Consider the following 18,071-nt stretch of genomic DNA (forward strand, 5'->3'; position numbering starts at 1 on the left):
CCACCATCTCCCTGGCCACATGCTGGTGAAGCATCAAGACTGCTGATCCTGTGCTGTCTAAAAAGAAAAGGGGTGTCATCACCCTTGCTGATGGTTCTATCAGGACTTCCATCCAGCCCTGCTGTGTATCGCTGGTAGTAAAAGGACTGCCACAGCAATAAGGCCTGTCTGACCTTCCCTGTGCTTACCTCTACTAGCCCTCTGTTAGGAAACAAGAAGGCAGGGCTTCTGCTTATTTGCTCAACAGCCAAACTATGGACTTCATGCTCTTGGCTTTGTTCTTGGTCTGCCAGCAGTGAACAACTCTCTTTGGATTATCTCTTGCCTGATACAGGGTTTGAACAATTAATGGCATCTCTCCTGGTGAGATAGATTGGATGAGCCAGGTTTGCTTATGCCCACTGTCTAGTCTCCTCCTGTATGCAGTCAGTGACACTGGTGGAATAGGTGTGCAAGATTAATCCATGGGTGATCCCAAAGGAGAAGGACGTGAAAAGTACAGCTCAGTGATCCATTTTTAGCCTCTGAGACTTGGAAGAGTGTTTTGTTGGAAGAGTGTTTCACGGTCATAGTTGTCAAGGCATCAAAAGCTATTGCCAGTGCAGTCCAAAACAGGGATAACATCCTTCTAAGTTCATAGGCTTGAAAAGGCCTAACTCTGTTTAGTACTGCATTATGAGACACTTAACAGAAACAATTTCCATGTGATGTTCCAGTGAGAAGGATCCAAGTGGTGTAGTTTGAAGTGGGTTTCCAACCCACACTCAACTTCGAACCTTACTGGGTTGCTTTGGGCAACTCACTTCTTTCTCATCTATGGCTGCTAGCTCTTTGCCCGGAAATTGCTTTTCAAAGCTCTGGAGAACAGAGAGAATGCCCCCCCCCCCTAACTTTGCTGTGCCAGCTAGCTCTCTCTCCCTCTTTTTCTGCTTGATGTGGCAAGTAGGCCACAGTCTGTGCAGGCAAAACTGCAGCAGGGAATGTGCAGATGGGTCTGTAGTTAAAGCCACCCTGAACCATCACAGCTCAGTAAGGTCATCCTGAAGTCCAAGCACCTCTGGGGCCACAGGGAGGGGAGGGTTAATGGCCATGGCAAAAGGAGACCCAGGATTTCTATTTTAAGCAGAGCTATGCTCTTCTCACCTCCTTTACTTCCTGTTTAGGATGGCATTACCAGTCAGTGATAACAGGAATGGGTACTATTTGTTAGCAATAGGTACTATAATGATTTATAATAATACATTTTTATTTCTAATCCACCCTTCCGAATCGCTCAGGGTGGGTAACAGCAGTAAAACCATCATACAAAATTAAAAACATTTATAATTATTACAAAAATTAGCCACAAGGTATAAATAGAGCACTATATCTGGGGCAGTGATGCTCTGTATTCTTGGTGTTTGGGGTTCTTGCTCCATTGGCTGACCTCCTAATGGCACTGAGGTTTTGGCCACTGTGTGACACAGTTTTGGACAGGATGGGCCATTCTGAAGAAGAAGAAGAGTTGGTTCTTTTATGTCGCTTTTCTCTACCCGAAGGAAGCTCAAAGCGGCTTACAGTCACCTTCCCTTTCCTCTCCCCACAACAGACACCCAGTGAGGTGGGTGAGGCTGAGAGAGCGCCGATATCACTGCCCAGTCAGCTTTATCAGTGCTGAGGCAAGCCCAAGGTCACCCAGCTGGTTGCATGTGGGGGAGTGCAGAATCGAACCCGGCATGCCAGATTAGAAGTCCGCACTCCTAACCACTACACCAAACTGGCTCTCCTTTTTGTTCTTATATTCTTATTTCTCTTAGCAAAAGTGCTTTTTTTTTATCCATGTGGCTTAGACTGAGTCATTCTGTTGTTGTTTGAGACCAGGTTTCACCATTGAATTGGATCGTGTGAAGAACCTGCCGTATTGTGAGACAGAAACATTTGAAATACGGTTTGATCCCCAAAGTGCCAACCTGCCTCTTGGAGAAGTGAAAGTGCTCCTGCCCATCAAGGTACCATGTTGAGACATGCCCCTCCCACTTTGCAGCCCTATTGGTTGCCTGGTTCAAGCTATAATTGCCCATGACAAAAAACGCAGAGCACATTTACCATGGGTCTTTCAGAATACAGTGTGCCTAAAGTAATTCTGTCTAAAGTGAACCATGAATACAATTTCCATTTCAACTGCAAATGGGAACAAATCTTGCAGCTCATGGGTGTGTTTTCGGGCTGTGACAATATCTGTTCTGGGCTGATTGGCTCCACATGGACTATCAGCTGGACAATGATATCAGGGCTGGTGAAAACCAGCCACATGGCAGCTATCAAGAGAAAGGAATAACCAAACAGTTTACAGCAGGGGTAGTCAACCTGTGGTCCTCCAGATGTTCATGGACTACAATTCCCATGAGCCCCTGCCAGCAAATCCTGGCAGGGGCTCATGAGAATTGCAGTCCATGGACATCTGGAGGACCACAGGTTGACTAACCCTGGTTTACTCAACCTAAAGATAACTTTTAAGGCAGATAACTTGTTGGAGTTGAAAAGAGCTAATAAATATAGAACCTGTTTTCTACAGAGGCCAGGTTCTGATCTGTATCCTACCACTCCTTCAGTATTCTGTGGCTTCTTGGCACATCTGGTTTCTTGGGCTGGGAGACCGGAATGAACGTGAAGTCCTACATGGTTGCCAGATACCGTTCTTTTGGGGACTCTGTTTGCTGTAAGTGGGCCAGGCTCACTTTCCTGGGGCCTGTTTCCTCCCTGGTCTCCACAGGGCCTTGAATACCATATCTTCTGATGTAGTTTAATAATGGGGATTGGTTCTGACTCAATGACTAGGGTCATATCAGTGAGCTAAATTCACATGATGTGTATGATCACAAAATAAGCCACAAAATGTGATCTTGACTGCAATTCTGCTTGTACTCCATATTTACGGATTTTTCTGTGGCTACATTTCTTGATGTGCCTATGATGCATTATACACTCATGATATATATGTTGCTGGGGGGGGGTCTCCTGTTGGACAGAGGTACAGCTTGGTGAGCACCACCTTGGCCAATGCTTCTTGTTGAGCTGGTTGTGGTTCACCTATCGCACACATTGCTGCTCAGGTTGGCTTCCTGTTGTTGGCTACAGGTGATGTCTGGACCCACATTTCACATCTCTCTCTGTGCTACTGTCATCATGCCATCCCTCTGCATGTCCAGTGACAACCTGGAATTCTCCGCTGTGCAGTGTGGCCAGTGTCAGATGGAAACCATTCAGTTTCATAATCAGCTTCAGGTCACGTGTGAATGGTTTGCCAGCAGCAATGAGCAAACAAAAAAGGTAAAGGCCATGACAGCGGTAATATGCTTTGTTTTGCCCCGGTTTCTGCCCAGCTCTTTCCATTGGGCTTGCTGACTGCCCAGAAAGAAGAGGATTCATTAGGAGCTGTATCTTCAGAAATCAGCTAGTACAATGCTCTGCACTAGTCTAAACTGGTAAAAGGAACTCCTGGCTGCTTTAGTTACAGGTCTCTCCAGTGAAAAAGGGGCAAACAGAAGTTGCATCTTTGCTCATTCATTGCAAAGGCTACCCCATCTAGAACTGCTCAAACACCACCAGCTTTACTTCCCTGCCACAGTACTTCCATTTTTATCTGGATTAAGTTTCAATTTCTTCACCCTCAGTTCCCTGATGGGCTGCAGATGCTGGTTCAATTAATAGAGGGTTTAAATGTTCATAAATCACCCCAATCCCTCCCCCAAGAAGAGTTGCAGTAGTAAAGAGAGGGGCCATTTCCTTGAGTTCTAGTTTTTCTCTGACTTTTTTGTCCCCTAAGGATAACCCCAGCCATCTCTGAGCCCTGGGTTGACAGACAGGGCCACCCAGTAGACATTGGACAGCCACCTGTCTCTGTGTTCTGCTAATCCACTTTAACCTCTGTTTGCCAGCCTATTTGTTCTGTGGTGATGCAGCAGGCATTGCTGTAGCAATATTTTCAAGGTCTCTTCATAGTGGTACAGAGGTCCAGCCGCTGCTCACTGGTTGACTTGTATGCTTAGGTGGATAAGCATATGCCGGCAGCCTTACGTCGGAAGATGCGCCATGAATTAAAAAGCAAACCAAATGTCTTTGAGATGATCCCTCCCTATGGGATCCTGTCCCCCGGAGAACGGCTCAATGTGCAAGTGAAGTTTGCTCCAAGAGAAGAGGTAAGATGTTGTGGAAGCCATGCTGAATAACTGATTGATCAATTGACTCCAGCATCTAGATGTCCAAGGTGGTTTACCTGTGTACATACTCTATTAAAAATATTTGTATTCTTCTTTCCTTCTAATCTATGGGACTCAAAGTGGCTTGAAGGAAGTGGTTTGGAGTCTTAGCATGGATGGACTCCTACATATAGATCTTTTACCTTTTCATAAAATGCAATGCCCAATGCTGGAGCCAGGCCAGTACTCTTCTGGCATTTCCCTTCTGTGATAGTAACAGCTGGACCAAAGACAAAGCCCTCCTAGAAGGCAACTGCTCCTTACCCAGGGTTAAATTGTGGACAGAATAGGTAGCATGTCTTGGGTAGGAGGAGCCAGAGCTGCCCCCCAACACAGATCCTTTCTCATAGAACCACACAGAGAATATTACTAACTTGGTTGAAAGTGACTGAGAGCCCAGGCCCCTGGATTGCTGACAAGGCAGGATCCCTGTGTCCTTCCATGTTCAGAAGATGGGAAGAAGCATAGCCAGTGTAATGGAAAACAAAGTTGAGGAAGAACTTGGTCCAGGTATCCATGGATTGCAAGGCAGATGGCAGCCAATGCATGGAAGACCTGTCGGTGGATGACGACATCTAAATATGACCTACATATTGGAATGGTATATATTGCTGAATAGTAGGGAGAGGAATAAATAACAGGAGGTGGCAACACCATTATGCTTGAGCTTTGCAGGAGCTTCTGTCTTGTTATTGTGGACCAGAACCTGAACAAGATGGATATTGGCTGCAATTCTTACACGTTATGGATAAAATATACAGTGTGGGACCTGGGCATGGGCCCCTTTGCACTGCTGGATTAATCGGGTTTATTGATTGATTGATTACATTTATATACCGCTGCTCCCAGCAAGCAATTGCAAGCCTTCATTTGTTTTTTGTGCATATGTGTGTACACAGGTGAACTAATCTCTTAATTGCCTGTCATCTTAGAAATTCTACAGCAACTACTTGATTGTGAGCATTACTCAGAGCACTCAGCAGCTGCTGCTCCATGTCTCGGGACATGGTCTGGAGCCGCGTCTAGAGTTCCACCCATCTATTGTGGAGCTTGGACCTCTCCTGCCTTACGCCTTTGGAGACGAGGCTGAAGTGGTGGTGAAGAATCCATGCAGCTTCCCCATTGAGTTCTACTCCTTGGAACTGGACCAGCAGTATCTGCTGGAAGAACGGGTGAGAGGAAAATGCTCCTGGTGAACATTTGGACCATATGATGTGGACTGATCTAGAAGAAGGGTTGGGGTTTTTAGCCTGCTTTTCTTACCTTATGGAGTCAAAGCAGCTTTCAATTGCCTTCCCTTCCTCTTCCCCCCCCCCCAGTCACCTTGTGAGGCAGGTGGGGCTGAGAGAGTTTTGAGGGGACCGTGGCTGGCCCAAGGTCATCCAGCAAGCTTCATGTGGAGGAGGAGTGGGGAATCAAACATGGTGATCCCGATAGAGTCCACCACTCTTAATCACTACACCACACTAGCTCTTTAATCCTTTATTTAGACTTTTACTTGCCGAGTAAAGCAGTTAAGCAGTGCTGGGGGGGGGGATAGAATTCAGTTGGTTGTGTGAGAACAGATGTGCAGAAAGCATCTGCATTGTATGGCATAATTAGAAAGGAATACAGTGAAACGATCTGCTGAACAAACACAAACGGCTCAGCAAACATTTGAACTGATCAGTTACCTGCGCATGACTAGAGAACAGGATGTGAGTTGAACTGACAGGTGCTCGAGCATCTCTGTGCGGAATACCATATAATAAGCCCTGAAATGGACCTTTGGAATCGAGGGACTTTCATTTTTCCAGAGAGAGCATATCTCTAACCATCATTAGATAGCCATCTGACGGAGAGGCTGATTCTGTGAAGGCAAAGGGGTGGCAGGTTACAGTAGATGAGCAATTGGGATGTGAGTGTCCTGCATAGTGCAGGGGGTTGGGCTACATGACCCATGAGGTCCCTTCCTATGATTCTAGGATATAAGAAATTTTCTTCTATATCCATATGCACTAAAATGGGTCTGCATGGAGCATTCACTATTAAGTACAGCTTATTGTTGTTCTGTATGTTCCCAGTCCTGACTGTCTCCTTCAAGGAACACTCTAAACCTTTTTGTTGCGGCGATAAGAGGGAAAAGGTGAATGTCCTCAGTTAAAGCTTACTTTTGAAAAAGAGAAAGCTGGGAATTCATGGAAACCAGTACATTGTGGCAACAGATCTTTATGATATTATAACACTATAGCAATTGAGCAATTAGGGATTTTTTTTTAAGCTCTCTGGTGGCATAATCGGGAAAATGTTGGTTGCAGGGGGCTATGGGAAGGAAGATAGAACTTATGTTGGCAAGACCACAGGCAAAATACTCCTCCTCTCCAGACTACCTGAAAGGGCAGTTGTATTGCGCTGTTCCTAAAAAGGCTGGAGAAATGGAAGCAGGAAAGAGTACTGGGGATGGTGATAGGATGACTGAGACCTGATTAGGCTGCAACATTATATGGATGCTTTTTTTAAAAAAGTTGCTGTTTGATAGGCAAAATGAAGTAAAACTTCTGTATAGAAGCAGTCACTGGCCAGGAGCAGAGGCAGATATAAATTTGCCTAATTTGTTAACGGTGTGTTTCAGCCTTGGCTAGTCAAGAGACTGTTTTAGTTGAGAATTCCAGGGTCCATCTTTATAAAGCTCCTCTTGACTGATGGGTCCTTTAAAATCTTGGTTTTCAGATTTTACGCATGTTGAAGGGCTATGACAGCCATAAAATCCTTCTGTTGCCTCCTCGTTTGCCTGGGGAGAAGCTGCCAACTGAAGTGCTGGAATATTACGAGGAACAGAAGAAGATTCAAGGTGACCAGGAGTCCGTTCATCATGATCACGGTGAGAATCAAGGAGCACCTTCTGCCTCTGCCTCTGCATTGCTGAGCTATTGCTTCTTATTAAGGCTGTGCATGCAAATTTGTCAACGAAGGACAAGATGGCTGCAGTTGTATTTTCATACTTTTGTAAGGTTTTTTTCACCCCATTTTACCAACAAAAATTGACTCTCAGTGGCTGGCAGAAATCAGAAACAAATATAATTCCGACATTAAGGGAAATAGGAACCCTACCAGATGTGGGAAGAAGGTTTCATGTTTGGAGCACCCACTCGTTTGTTTTAAAACGATAATTTTCAGGGAGCCTAATTCATATTGGAACAACTCCATGGAGGGGGAGTGGTTAAGCCCCTCTGCACTGTTTTCCTAACCTGCCCAGTAGCCATGAAGGCAAGTCATAGCTCCCTGGGACCAACTCTATGATATAATGATTTTAAGTCATAAAATGACACTGGGGACACAGAGGCTTAACTTCACACACTGTAATCCTGATATGAATCAGGGCTCCCCATGCAACTGAAAATGCATGTTTTAAAAATTGTTTGGAGTTCCAAATATGGAACTCCTGGCACACATCTAATTTGGCCCCAAGTTAGTGAGCAGAATTGGTTGCTCTGTGCCAGCACACCTCAGGAGACCTTTGCATTTCTGGAACAATGCCTGTGGATAATTTAACTTAATTTAATTTGAACCGTACTTTTAAATCCAGCTGTGTTTTTCATGCTGTGCCTCCACTCCTTTTGTCTTTTGTCTTGTAATATACACACACGATACCTATATTGGCATAAAGCAGATTAGCAAGAGGTCTTGTAATATCAGAAGCCTTGGTCTGGTTGGCTCCAGGCTGTAGGAATCATTCTGCCTTCATTGCAAACTTAGCCTTTCAAAAACCGCCATTAAGCATGTCATTTTACCTTTGGTTAAGGTGAGCCAATATGTTGCGTGAGATAAATGCAGTCCATCTTCTCTGGGTCACATCACCTAAACCGCATCTTCCTTGCTTTTGACTTTGAGCCCATACCCCATATCCTCAGAACACATCAAATGAAAATGCATAATTTAATTAAAGGAGGGTCCTTTTTCTCTCTGTGAAAAATGGTTGATCTGGGCTTCACTACTGTCTAGTTCCCAACCTGTGGTTCCTGACCAAAGAGTGGGTTGCAACACTTGTGAAGCATTTTCTGCATTTTTATTGATTCATACTTTCTCAGTGCATCTGGACTTGTAGGTCACCACATCATAAAGGTTGGAAAAAACTGCACTAGAATATGACTTGTTCTTTACTTGGTTACAAAGTGCAGTTAAGAATACAAATACAATCTTTGGGGAATTTTAGGATAGCTCTTTGAACTCTTTGTATTGTTCCTTTCCCTGTTGAACAGAAGATGAAGTAAACACCGCTGTATCTGAGTACAAAATAAAGGCTCTTCCTTCTGGTACGGCATCAACTGGTGGATCTATTCTCCCTTCGGTTTCACATTACGAAGCGCCACGCACTTATAGGGTGGAATCCAAATTTGATCAGGAGGAGGAGGAAGAAGAGGAAGGACCTGACAAAGGGCAAGGGCAAGGTGAGTGAGGGCCTTTTGTGTGCAAGAGCATTGAAAAGTGCTCTTTGCCAATAGTTAACAGAGGAAAGGATAATAAAGAAAGATATGTGATACACCATGGGCTGCGCACAATGATGTTTTAATGTCACCTTGTGGCTCAAATGTTGTCAGATCCTAGATAGAGGGAACTAGAGTGTAACATGTGTTGCACTAACATTTTCCAAATGTCAAAAAACATTGGATTAGAGTCCAGTGTGTCTCCTCGTTAATTATCACCCTGAAATGGATGCAGAAGAGTTTAATGGAAATTGCATGATGTTACTTGTTGTATTGGACAGAAATATAAAGAAAGGCAACAACAATGATGAATAGTAGGCTGAGGCTGTAACCTTGATAGTTTTTCAGCTGATACTGGTTTGGGATTGGGAAGCAACCGGGTGACTGAGTTGTCATCAAGAGGAATACCCATTGACAATGGGTAAATGCAATTTTACTGCTCAGGCTTTTGGCTCTGTTGTAGCTGCAGAGCAGGATTCTCTCTCTGCCTGAGCAGTATGTGCATTTTGGGAATAAAGAACCTGAAACAACATACTCTTAACTGGCAGCTGTGCATTATCAAAGAGGGAATGCACAAGCTAAGCTCCTTCTCCCCTGCCCCATGTGGGGGTGCTGCTTCCTTGTCCAGATACAGCACCCTCTGGGACAATTGCTGGCACAATCCCTATAAGTAGAACCCTTTGTACCTACATTCTCTGGAACCAAGACGGGAATGTTGGGCAACTGAGCTTGAGGTTGGGGACAGCTGGTAAATAACCCAGTCTTGGCACTGAAAACGATGGATGTCTTCCAGTTACCAGTCAGCTAAGCTTCGCGAGGCAGAAGGAGGCTGTGGGAGAGCTAGACAACAACCCTGTTTCCCGTGCCATTGCCCGACACCTTGGCATTGACATCTCTCCTGAAGGACGAGCTGCCAGGAACCGCAGAGGCATTGCCATTGTGATCCATGGAGCTCCTGTTACAGGTATGGCAATTCCACCCCCATGCCCACCCCCATGCCCACCCCCATGCCCACCCCCATGCCCACAGTCACAATTGTAGGAAGCACAATTCTGGTCAGTTTCTTTGCTAAAAGTGAGCAAGCTCTAGCCTGAAGCCACTTGCTCACAGAGTTTCTCCCATTGATCGTCTTCCATATCTTTCCCAGATTAACTTGGATGTTACCAAGGGCTTCAAACATGGCTTGCTAGTACTGATTAGAATGGTTACATTCCTTTCGGAGCAATGCTGCTTCTGTTGATGAAACATAAAGGGCAATGGTTTTATGGGCTTGCAACGCTTCAGAGACTGCTTCCCCTTTTATTCTTATTCTTTATTGTGCAGAGAAGACATTGCATCTACATTAATACCAGGGTAGGCTTTTGCTACTGTAGTGGTAACTGTCATATTTTAATTATTACAAGCCCCTTATCTGTTAACTATCCTATTATGTAGCCATTCATCAGATTGCTTACCTGAAAGGGTGCCTGGAGGTAATCTGATGGACGTTGCCTCAGGCTGGCTGCTGGCTCAGGAACTTCTTATAGGCAGTGATGCTATGGCTAGTCCTTCCCTCATCCCTCCAGCCACATCTGGGGTGGGACTCCATTTCTCACTTCACTGCCTAACAGGGCAGTCTCCAGAAGTGCCGTTAGTTCCCCAATTCCCCAGAGATGTAGCAACCCCACCACACACACAAAAATAAATCAAATAATACAGGTTTTTAGGGAAAGTGAATACCAGGCAGTTGCCTATGCAACACACAGCTTCCTGCCACCACACACAGCCATGAACTTCATGTACTCAAACGGAAAACAATGCAATTTGGAGTAAAATATTTTTATTCAGGCCCCGTCTGTCTATATCAAAAGCCCATTCTTCTTGTTTGCATCCTGCAGTGGGTGTGACTTCTTTTGTGTTTTCATCCTTGATTTTATTACTACATGTTCATATTTTATTGACATACATGAATCCGCCTTCCCCTGAGACCAAGCCTTGGTCCATCGAGGTCAGTGTTGTGTACGTTGGCTGGTGGAAGCTCTCCAGGGTCTCAGATGTAAAGGTCTGCCATATTGCCTACTACATGGGAGATGCCAGGAATTTAACCTGCAGCCTTCTGCATGCAAAAATTCTGGGCCGTGACGCCTCTTCCTAAATTGTCCTCCTTTCTACTTCATACAAGCTTCCTTTTTAGTTTTCAGACCTCTCAAGCTCCGTGTGATATTCCTGCATGCAAAAGGCTCATAATTGTTAGGTATTGACTTGAGAGAATGAATGATAGACAATGAAGGCCCTTTCATTTATATACATGTTATCTCTTCTCTCTCCCCCTCCGCAGGAAAGACCAGTGCGGCTATCACCCTAGCCAAATATTACAGTGCTGCCTGCCTGTCTATTGACTCTGTGGTAATAGAAGCCATCTCTGATGGGAGCAGTTCAGCAGGCCTTCGTGCAAGAGAACTCTGCATCCGAGCTGCCATAGAACAGGCACAGAAGGAAACTGATGAAGGTAGTAAGCTGGAATGTACAGGCTGAAGTGACTCTAGGAAGCCTGGAGCACCATGGCTTTGACTTAACCTAGGGCTTGCTTCTCTTCCCCTTTGTCTATACTCAGTCCAGGTTTATGCCTTTTCAGGATGGTGGGTGGCTCTGGATTCCAAAGGCCTGCCAGTTCTCAGCCAGTTTCCTAGTTCCTAGGCTGTCTAATTTATTTCTGTTAGGGCAGGGGTAGTCAACCTGTGGTCCTCCAGATGTTCATGGACTACAATTCCCAAGAGCCCCTGCCAGCGTTTGCTGGCAGGGGCTCATGGGAATTGTAGTCCATAAGCATCTGGAGGACCACAGGTTGACTACCTCTGTGAATTAGCAGTCCAGCTCTGGGGCTTGTCAAGAAACATTTCTTTCACACTGAAAAATCTCCAAATATTTGCTTGTTGTAGCATGCATGGAGTCCAATCAAAAGGTCCCATCAGATAGGGCTATGTATGGGAGCACCTCAATACAACTGTGACTATTAATTTCTCAGATCTTTTTCAATGTGTCTGTCTTTCTTTCAAGTGGGTCAAGTAGCCGATGGACAGCCAGTTACATCTCTGGGTACCAGGCTGAGTACTGAGGCATTGGTTAAGCACACTTCAGATGGCAGCCAGCAGAGCTCTGAGTCCAAAATGGGGCCCCAGTCCAACACCTCCAGAGGCTACCGGGGAAGTTCAGTAACAGCCAAGGCTAAGTCTGAGGTCCATGGGTCACAGCCCCCAAAGCAACTGCAGCATCAAATGTCTGATCAGCCTGGATCCCAGGTAAGAGGGTCTGTCTGACTCCCTCCTCATAGGTGATCTCAAAACCTTGCTAAATATTACTGTGTCCCTCTGCTTGTCAGTGGAAGGCATGAGGGCGGTGGGAGTTTTGTGCTTCCTGGATGTACAGTAGCCCTTTTCTGCTCATAAATGTGGTCTGCAGGGATAAGCAATTTCAGCTCTGCACACATGCCATCCTTGGATCTATGGTTTGCTCCACTGCAGAATCACATTGAAAAGGAAGACACAAGAGAAAACATAACTCTGTATAAAGGAGAGCTTGTGTCTGATAATCCCTTGTTTGTTTGTTTAAATAAGAAATAATTCCTTTGTAATGTATAATTTAAACAATTTTTTTTGCCAGTAGACTCAGACTAAGAGCCAAACTACATGTTATAGCAGACATAGGTTGGCTGCCAATGTTGTTTCAGAGGAAACTTTAGCCATTTAAAAGTTACCTCAGTAACCCAATCCTTTATTTGGGAGAAAAGAAAATCCTGTACAAACAACACAGAGATAAGAATAGTTTCAAAATGATCCCATATCTTTTGGGATGAAAAAGCAATTCTTTTTTGGGTGCCCCTTAAAGCACAGCACCCTAGACCAGTGGTCCCCAACCTTTTTATCACCGGGGACCACTCAACGCCGGGGACCACTCAACGCCTTTTACTGAGGCCCGGTGGGGGGGGGGTAGTTTACTCCTCTACTCTCAACCACTGCCCTAACGCTCTTTGATTGCTATGGTAATGTTTAAACATCCCTTCAAAATAAGATACAGACACGCCACAACAATGAACATAAGGAACATTTTATTTTCATGGAAATTTTAACTCATGACAATGACAAATCAATGGGAACCCTGAGCTTGTTTCTCTGCAACGAGAGAGTCCCATCTGGGAGTGATGGGAGACAATGACACCCGAAGTGTGTTGTAAAGGGCTGGGGGGGATGAAGTAAAGGGCCGGGGGGGGGGAAGGCGTCCTTCGGGGCGCACCCCAATTAGTCGACGGACCACATGTGGTCCGTAGCCCACAGGTTGGGGATCGCTACCCTAGACAACTGCCTAGTTTATTTATATGGTCAGGCCAGCCTCTCCCTGAGGCTTGGCTGGTTCTGATCCCTCCTACTTTGTGTCACGCTTGCAGATTCCATCCAGCCCCATCCCCAGTATTCCCATCCAGAGGCGCCTTAGCATCAGTGCCAGCATAGCTGGAGATTCTGGCTTGATGAGCTGCGTGTTTCCTGATGAGCTCTTGGTGGAGATCCTCTCTGAGAGGATGCAGGTAAGAGGAAATCAGAAGCTGAGACGGCCAGGTAGGTGGCCAAGCACTGCCAGGACTCTGCATGTTTTAAGCCACTCCTGATCCTGGCAATCACTTTGGAACATTTCATGGTGTTATATGGCCCTGGGCCATATGGGAGGGTGGCATAAAAATCTAAGGGAATGAATGAATGAATGAATGAATGAATGAATGAATGAATGAATGAATGAATGAATGAATGAATGAATGAATGAATGGTGCTCCGAGTGAAGCAGAAACTACATCTTGGACCAATTTACATGGCTGGTTCCCATGGGAACTCCTAATGTAATTTGAAAATGTAAATCTTTTTGGGATTATAAAGATGCACATTATAAAGACAGAACTTTCCCTGTTGATCAGAGAGATGAAGTATGAACAGTGCTCACCCCCTCTCCCGTATAACTTTTCTCCTCATATAGGAAAATTAGAAAAAAGGTTATTCTGATTGCCTTAAGAAAAAGATAAAGGCATTCTAGGCATCCCAAATTCAAGGGGGTGGTAGTTTATGTTTTTGTAGGTTTTAGACTTTTATTTAGAGTAAGGCCAAAGCTGGACGGATTTTGGCAGATTCTGGAACATCACAGAAGTTTGGGTTCACCACACAGGTTGTGGCTGTGATAATCAGCAGTGCACAGTAGAATCTATAAAAAGGGGTGGGCAGGAGTGTGGTGTGGGCAGTGATGGAGAGGGTGTGGGCAGTGATGGAGTGAACATGCCTATTTTCAAAAGCATCCATAAAATGCAGGTAACATTCTTTTTTTATATAGTTTTATTATTTGTTATTATATAAAGCATTTACAGAAAGGTAAAGAGAAAAAAAAAGCGACCAGCTGATAAGTAATTATTTCATTGTCTATACATCGTCTATACACGTATACCATACTTAGTGTAGTCTAATATTATCTCAAGAAATATATAGTCAGTTCCCAATGCATATTGGTCCTAACCTAACAATTACTGCTGTCTTTCTTAAGAAAGTCCAGATAATCACTCCACTGTTCATCATATTCTTCCGGTGGTTTCTTCTTAACCATGTTAGTGAGTCTTGCCATTTTTGCTAAGTCCGCTAGTTTGTCAAGCCATGTAGAAATAGTTGGAGTCTCAGTCGCCTTCCAGTGCTTCGCCCACACCAACCGTGCCGCCGTAGTTGCATGGAAGAAGAGGATTCTAGAAGAATTTGATAAAGCACTTGGGTGGAAACTTAGCAACATAGATTCAGGCTTCTGCAGGTAACATTCTTAATAAGCATGCCGCAGCTGTTTGGTGGAAGAGCAGAGGCAATCAAGGGGAGAGGCAACAGAATCACAAGCCCAGGATTCTCAGCTTTCCCCACTACTACCACCACATCCCACATATCCCTCGAGAGGAGATGCTCAAATGCTGCAGCACCCACAGGGAGCTACAGATATCCTTACAGGCACAATGGTCCCCATACTTATCAGATTCTTCAGTCACTTCTTAGGTCTTTTTAGGTCCCTGGTCACAGTGTGGAGGTTCTTCCAAGGCTGAAGGATAGGCTTGGGATTTCTTTAAAAAAAACGTTTTCTTCCCAAAAGGAGAGACAACTATAGCCAATAGCTAGGTTTAATCCATGTTTGCCTCAGAGCTGTCCTTTTGATGAGCCTGCAGGATGGCCATATGGGATGGAGGGTTCTGTAGTTTCAGGCAGACTTAACACTGGCTGAAATTTGCTGCCCTAGAATTTCACCTGCAGCAGTCACCCAAAATTGCCTTAGCCTAACAAGAGGTGCACTTTCCTTTCCTGGCAGCTCAACGACTGCTATCGTGGTGTCGTATTTGACGGGCTGGAGACCTTGTTTGCCCGTAACACTCCAACCGCGCTCCTCTGCCTACTCAAAGCTATTAATAATCGGCGCCACATATACTTTGTGAACCTGTTCCAGGACTTTGCAGCCATGAAAGCCAGAGAGAAAGCCAAGCAAGAGCAGGAAGGTAAAGAATTTTCTGGTGAGGCAGACCCAAACACACACACCCTGTTCTTTGTTGGCCTTCGTAGTCATTGTGAATAGAAAGAAGCCACATCCTCATGGGGATTGAGTCTTAAGTGCTGCTTAACGTCTCTTCAGATTTGCCTATCCCAGCCCTCCCTTTGCAAGAATAGCAGCAGAGAGTGGGAGCTTTTACACATATCTCCTCTTCCTTGTTTGTGTGTTCCTGTTGCTTTGGGTTTTTTTTATTTGTCTGTTTTCTGTCCTGCACATGTTCTGCTACCTCTGCTAGTCAAGTCAGTATTACATAATTCCCTGTAGATTTAAACAGTAGATTTTTATGCTGGACATAAAGCTATGTAACATTGAATTGACCACTAGAGGGAGTGAAACATGTAGGGAACAGTCACCCCCCCCCCTCCGGGGACAGGACCATACAAGTGAGGAAAATGAGACAGTGGGAAAGTGGCATCTCGGATGTGGCCCAAGTCTTATTTTCTTCTGTTCTCTCTTCTTCCTTGATTTTCTGGGAAGAACGGGAGATGCAGGAAGCCATTGCACATGAGAAGGCTCGCCTCCAAGAAATGGACGAAGAGGAATATGACGCCCTCACCGAGGAACAGAAAATCCAGTTTGATAATGAACTGTTGCTGGCTCTGCGGGAAAGGAAAAAGAGGTCAGTGAGGTTTCCTTTGTGAGGCATACTACTAATTTAAGGGGGGAAAGACGAATAGCAGAGAGGGTGTGGTTTGGCCAGGAAGAGCACATGGTGTTGGGTGGCCTGGACATGCGCACAAATGAACATGTATCCAGGATCCCCCAAAATCATGGGACTGTAGTTCTTCTGAAGCCCTGCTGCAGCTTTTCTCAACTTTCTTGCCCTTGAAACATTCTTCAGCCTTTAAGAAACCCCAGAAGTGGTGCTATCATGCAGAACATGGCTGGGAAGCAGTGTCCACGCCCACCTGGGGCCCCTCCCTTTCCCACCCCCTCCAGGCCCATCATTGGCCATTGGGGCAACATGACCATGTATGGATATATCACCTGATAAATGTTTAACATATTTAAATATATTAAACACTAATTAACTCCCACCCATTCAGGAAACCCTTCCAGGCCTGTCAAGAAACCCCAGGGTTTCACGAAACCCTGGCTGAGAAAGCCTGCCCTACTGCATGGGATTCATAGCTTTTGCACAGGATTGTCTGAGCCACCTGAAAAACCCATTTCCTTTTCAGCCAACAAGGCCATCCCCTTCATACATCCTCCCAAGTCCTTCAGTGAGTAGCATGGAAGGTAATAGAGTAAGATCTCATTCAGCTTGGAAGTGGCAGGAGATACTCTCTGCTTCTCTTAGGCATGCAAAGGAGCCCAGCCAATTTCACATGATGCAGGAATGAAAACGAATGTGTTTCCAGATATCCTGCAGGCATCAGGATAATTAATTAAGACAGGTTTGCCTCATGTACATTGAAGGGAAATGGAGAAACTGGCTCGGGAGTTGGAAGAAAAGAAACACCAGCAGGAGCTGGAGCGTTTGCGGGAAGAGGAGGAGATGAAGAAGAAAAGCAAGCGGTACAAGAGGGATGCAGGGAAGGAGAAAGAAGATTCCACAGGAAAGAAGGGCCAGGCAGGAGGCAAGCAAGTAAGCCAGTGACTAAGCAGCCCTCCTGGGGCACAAGTCAGCCAAGTAGATGGTCAAATTGATGAACTAGTGTTCATCAGTAAAATCAAATGGTGGGTCACTTAAGTGACTTAACTGGCCAATTTGGTCACCTAAGTGACCAAATTGTGGGAAAGTGGCTTGTATATCTTGGAATTACACACTTCATCAAACATCAGGCATTTTGCTGACCTATGATTGACAGCTTTAAGGGGAAGTAGCAGCGAGACACATTAACTTTTTAAGGTTCAGCCTCACATGTGCCTTGGAAAGTCAGATGTACCTTGCCACAACTTTCAGGAAGATTAGCCATAATCAGAAGAGACAGGGCTTCTGTTCACTTGCTGTAATACAAAATATATCAGGCTAGAAACCTCCTAGAGGGCTAGAAATGCTTCAGATGTGTGTCCTCACTCCTTACGGGTTCAGGATAGGATGGTGATAATGTAAGGTGACCAGATTTTATCATGGGTAAAGCGGGACACCACTGACCGGGGGGGGGGGGGGTCTTGATTTAAAATTTGGTCTATGTGGAGCAACAAAAAGTTTCATAGAACGCATGGAACGCAAAAACAGTATTGTAATACATATATTTTAATTTCAACATAAATACAATTTGCCAGATCCCCCCAGATGTCCCTCCAAAAGTAGGACAATCTGGTCACCTTACAATAATGTCTACATCTGTCTTTGCATCCATTGCCCTGTCTCATTAATTCCAAGCTAGTTCAGGATGCTTGTGGTGGCTTTCAGATCTCTTGCACAGCATTGCCTTCCATGAACTTTGCAGAGCACCCTCTTCCTTATGAACAGACACACAGACACTGCCCCAGATGGTGTCTACCTAGAAAGTGAAATATGTAAAGGGTGGACTTACTAGCTATGGCATGTCCTCTTGAATAAAAAGGCATCACTAAGGATAGCACTGGTTCCACTCAGACCAGAAGCTGGTCTGAGGTTTGAGTTGGGCTGGGCTGGTTCCTGAATCAGGCTCAGCACCTGCCCAATCATATTCCCAGCAGGAAATAGCCGCAGAGGCAATTATGTTATTTCTTTACCTATTTTATCTCCCACACTGAGAACTCAGAGCGGCTTATAAAATGGAAGATGCATTTTTTAAAAACCAAAAAAATATAAGCCAACAGCACAATCTTAAAGCAGGGGATTAGATACAAGGAC

The 18,071-nt window shown here is 45.0% G+C and overlaps 1 protein-coding gene across 2 annotated transcripts in view; it reads left to right on the plus strand.

Moving 5' to 3' along the window:
* HYDIN (HYDIN axonemal central pair apparatus protein) overlaps positions 1-18,071 on the plus strand; it is a 164,887-nt gene that overhangs the window by 96,621 nt on the left and 50,195 nt on the right. For both annotated transcript variants that reach the window (XM_077310084.1, XM_077310085.1), the window contains exons 33-45: positions 1,861-1,988; positions 3,118-3,309; positions 4,029-4,178; positions 5,171-5,410; positions 6,948-7,098; positions 8,477-8,665; positions 9,495-9,665; positions 11,019-11,189; positions 11,738-11,979; positions 13,122-13,259; positions 15,050-15,233; positions 15,764-15,905; positions 16,706-16,874. In XM_077310084.1, coding sequence (XP_077166199.1) covers positions 1,861-1,988; positions 3,118-3,309; positions 4,029-4,178; positions 5,171-5,410; positions 6,948-7,098; positions 8,477-8,665; positions 9,495-9,665; positions 11,019-11,189; positions 11,738-11,979; positions 13,122-13,259; positions 15,050-15,233; positions 15,764-15,905; positions 16,706-16,874 — 2,267 coding nt within the window. The remainder of the gene's footprint in view (positions 1-1,860; positions 1,989-3,117; positions 3,310-4,028; positions 4,179-5,170; positions 5,411-6,947; positions 7,099-8,476; positions 8,666-9,494; positions 9,666-11,018; positions 11,190-11,737; positions 11,980-13,121; positions 13,260-15,049; positions 15,234-15,763; positions 15,906-16,705; positions 16,875-18,071) is intronic.

This window comes from Paroedura picta, chromosome 14 (genome assembly GCF_049243985.1).
Source record: "Paroedura picta isolate Pp20150507F chromosome 14, Ppicta_v3.0, whole genome shotgun sequence".
NCBI classification, from domain to species: Eukaryota; Metazoa; Chordata; class Lepidosauria; order Squamata; family Gekkonidae; genus Paroedura; species Paroedura picta.